The following is a 2844-nucleotide window of genomic DNA, read 5'->3' on the forward strand; positions in this document are numbered from 1 at the left end:
TAACGTGTACGCGCCCGGCTGAGTACTCCTACCGCTGTCAGTCAGTCACTAACTTCAGATACCCCCTCCTGGTTCCGCGCACCTCCAAAGACCCTGCTAACCAGTGGAGGGTCTCCTTCACGGACTTCCAGGTAGGGTCTGTGTTTGCAGTGTGTCTGAAACCAGACGGTACAATACAAGCTGACCGTTGACACACTTTCTACTGTTGCTCTTTCTCCCCTCTATCACTCTCTCCTGTCTCCCCTGTCTCTCTCACCACCCCCCTTCTATCACTCTCTCCTGTCTCCCCTGTCTCTCTCACCACCCCCTTCTATCACTCTCCTGTCTCCCCTGTCTCTCTCACCACCCCCCTTCTATCACTCTCTCCTGTCTCCCCTGTCTCTCTCACCACCCCCCTTCTATCACTCTCTCATGTCTCCCCTGTCTCTCTCACCACCCCCCTTCTATCACTCTCTCCTGTCTCCCCTGTCTCTCTCACCACCCCCCTTCTATCACTCTCTCCTGTCTCCCCTGTCTCTCTCACCACCCCCCTTCTATCACTCTCTCCCGTCTCCCCTGTCTCTCTCACCACCCCCCTTCTATCACTCTCTCATGTCTCCCCTGTCTCTCTCACCACCCCCCTTCTATCACTCTCTCCGTCTCCCCTGTCTCTCTCACCACCCCCCTTCTATCACTCTCTCCCGTCTCTCCTGTCTCTCTCTCACCCCTTCTATATCTCTCTCATGTCTCCCCTGTCTCTCTCACCACCCCCCTTCTATCACTCTCTCCGTCTCCCTGTCTCTCTCTACCCCTTCTATCTCTCTCTCCCCGTCTCCCCTGTCTCTCTCACCACCCCTTCTATCACTCTCTCCTGTCTCTCCTGCTCTCACCACACCCCTCTATCACCATGTCTCCCCTGCCTCTCTATCACTCTCTCCTGTCTCTCCTGTCTCTCTCACCACCCCCCTTCTATCACTCTCTCATGTCTCCCCTGTCTCTCTCACCCCCCCCCTTCTATATCATGTCTCTCCTGTCTCTCACACCCCCTTCTATCATCTCTCTCCCCCTGTCTCTCTCACCACCCCCTTCTACTCTCTCATGTCTCCCCTGTCTCTCTCTATCACTCTCTGTCTCCCCTGTCTCTCACCACCCCCTTCTATCACTCTCTCCCGTCTCCCCTGTCTCTCTCACCACCCCCCTTCTATCACTCTCCTGTCTCTCCTGTCTCTCTCACCACCCCCCTTCTATCACTCTCTCATGTCTCCCCTGCCTCTCTCATGTCTCTCTCCTGTCTCTCCTCTCTCACCACCCCCCTTCTATCACTCTCTCATGTCTCCCCTGTCTCTCTCACCACCCCCTTCTATCACTCTCATGTCTCCTGTCTCTCTCACCACCCCCTTCTATCACTCTCTCCCCTGTCTCTCTCACCACCCCCCCCTTCTATCACTCTCTCCCGTCTCCCCTCTCTCACCACCCCCTTCTACCCCCGTCTCCCCCTCTCACCACTCCCCCTATCACCTCTCCCGTCTCCCTGTCTCTCTCACCACCCCCTTCTATCACTCTCCCCATCTCCCTCTTTCTCCACCCACCCCATCTCTCCCATATCCTCTCTCTCTCTTCTCCCCCCACCCCCTCTAGATCCAGGGTTTCAATGTGGCAGGGGGAGAGGTTCTCTCTGCCAGTGACTGTGCAGGGTTCTTCAGTCCTGGTATCTGGATGGGACTGCTCACCAGTCTACTGATGCTCATGGTCCTGACCTACGGCCTCCATATGATCATGCAGCTACACACCATGGACCGTTTTGATGACCCCAAGGGACCTGCTATCTCCGTACCACAGACTGACTAACACACATACCACAAGCAAATGTCCCAAACACACACACACCTTACACACACACACACACACACACCACATACCTTACACTACTTGTTGAGATCATTCCTTTAGTCACCATAGCAACCAGACCACTCAGCGCATGAAAATTAATGGGATGAAGAATGGGAAGGAGGAGGGTGATACGGGCCGGAGCAGGGGGATAGGGGCCGGAGGTGAGGATAGGGGCGAGGTGGGGGATGGGGGATAGGGGCGGAGGAGGGGAAGGGGGGAGGATAGGGAGGCCGGAGGGAATGGGATAGGGGGAGGAGGAGGGGATAGGGGCCGGAGGGGATAAGGAGCGGAGGGAGGGGGATAGGGGTCCGGGAGAATGATAGGGGGCCGGGAGGAGTGGGATAGGGAGCCGGAGGAGGGGGATAGGGGGAGGAGGGGATAGGGGCCGGAGGAAGGGGGATAGGGCGAAGGAGGGATAAGGAGCGGAAGGGGATAGGGGCCGGAGTGAGGGAATAAAGGCCGGAGGAGGGGGATAGGGCCGGGAGGGGAGGGGGATAGGAAACGGAGGAGGGGGAGGGGAGGAGGAAGGGAGGAGTGAGATAGGGAGCCGAGGAGTGGGATAGGGGCCGGAAGGGAGTGGGATAGGGCCGGAAGGGAATGGGATAGGGGCCGGAGGGAGGGGATAGGGGCCGAGGAGGGGGATAGGGGCCGGAGGAGGGGGACCAAAGGCTGGGAGGGGAGGGGGGAGGGGCCGGAGGAGGGGGGAAGGGCTGAGGGAGGGGGATAGGGCCGAAGGGAGATAGGGGCCGGGAGGAGGAGGGATACCGGAAGGGGGAAGAGGAGGGGGATAGAGGGCCGGAGGAGTGGGATAGGGCCGGAGGGAGTGGGATACTGGCTGGAGGAGGGGATACGGGCCGGAGGAGGGGATACGGGCATGAGGAGGGATACGGGCCGGAAGTGGGATAGGGGCCGGAGGGAGGGGATAGGGGCCGAGGGGCGGGCCGGAGGAGTGGGATAGGCCGGAGGATGGGATAG

At 59.3% G+C, this 2844-nt stretch overlaps 1 protein-coding gene across 1 annotated transcript; it reads left to right on the forward strand.

Annotated features, from left to right (window-relative positions):
• Window positions 1-5: 5 nt before the first annotated feature.
• LOC127921801 (V-type proton ATPase subunit S1-like) lies at window positions 6-2024 on the forward strand (the record flags this gene model as incomplete). Its single annotated transcript, XM_052505399.1, has 2 exons — window positions 6-131; window positions 1618-2024. Coding segments are annotated over 2 exons (336 nt in total), but the record flags the coding sequence as incomplete, so codon positions are not given.
• Between the last annotated feature and the right edge of the window lie 820 nt (window positions 2025-2844).

This window comes from Oncorhynchus keta, unplaced genomic scaffold (assembly GCF_023373465.1).
Source record: "Oncorhynchus keta strain PuntledgeMale-10-30-2019 unplaced genomic scaffold, Oket_V2 Un_contig_23572_pilon_pilon, whole genome shotgun sequence".
In the NCBI taxonomy this organism is placed as follows: Eukaryota; Metazoa; Chordata; class Actinopteri; order Salmoniformes; family Salmonidae; genus Oncorhynchus; species Oncorhynchus keta.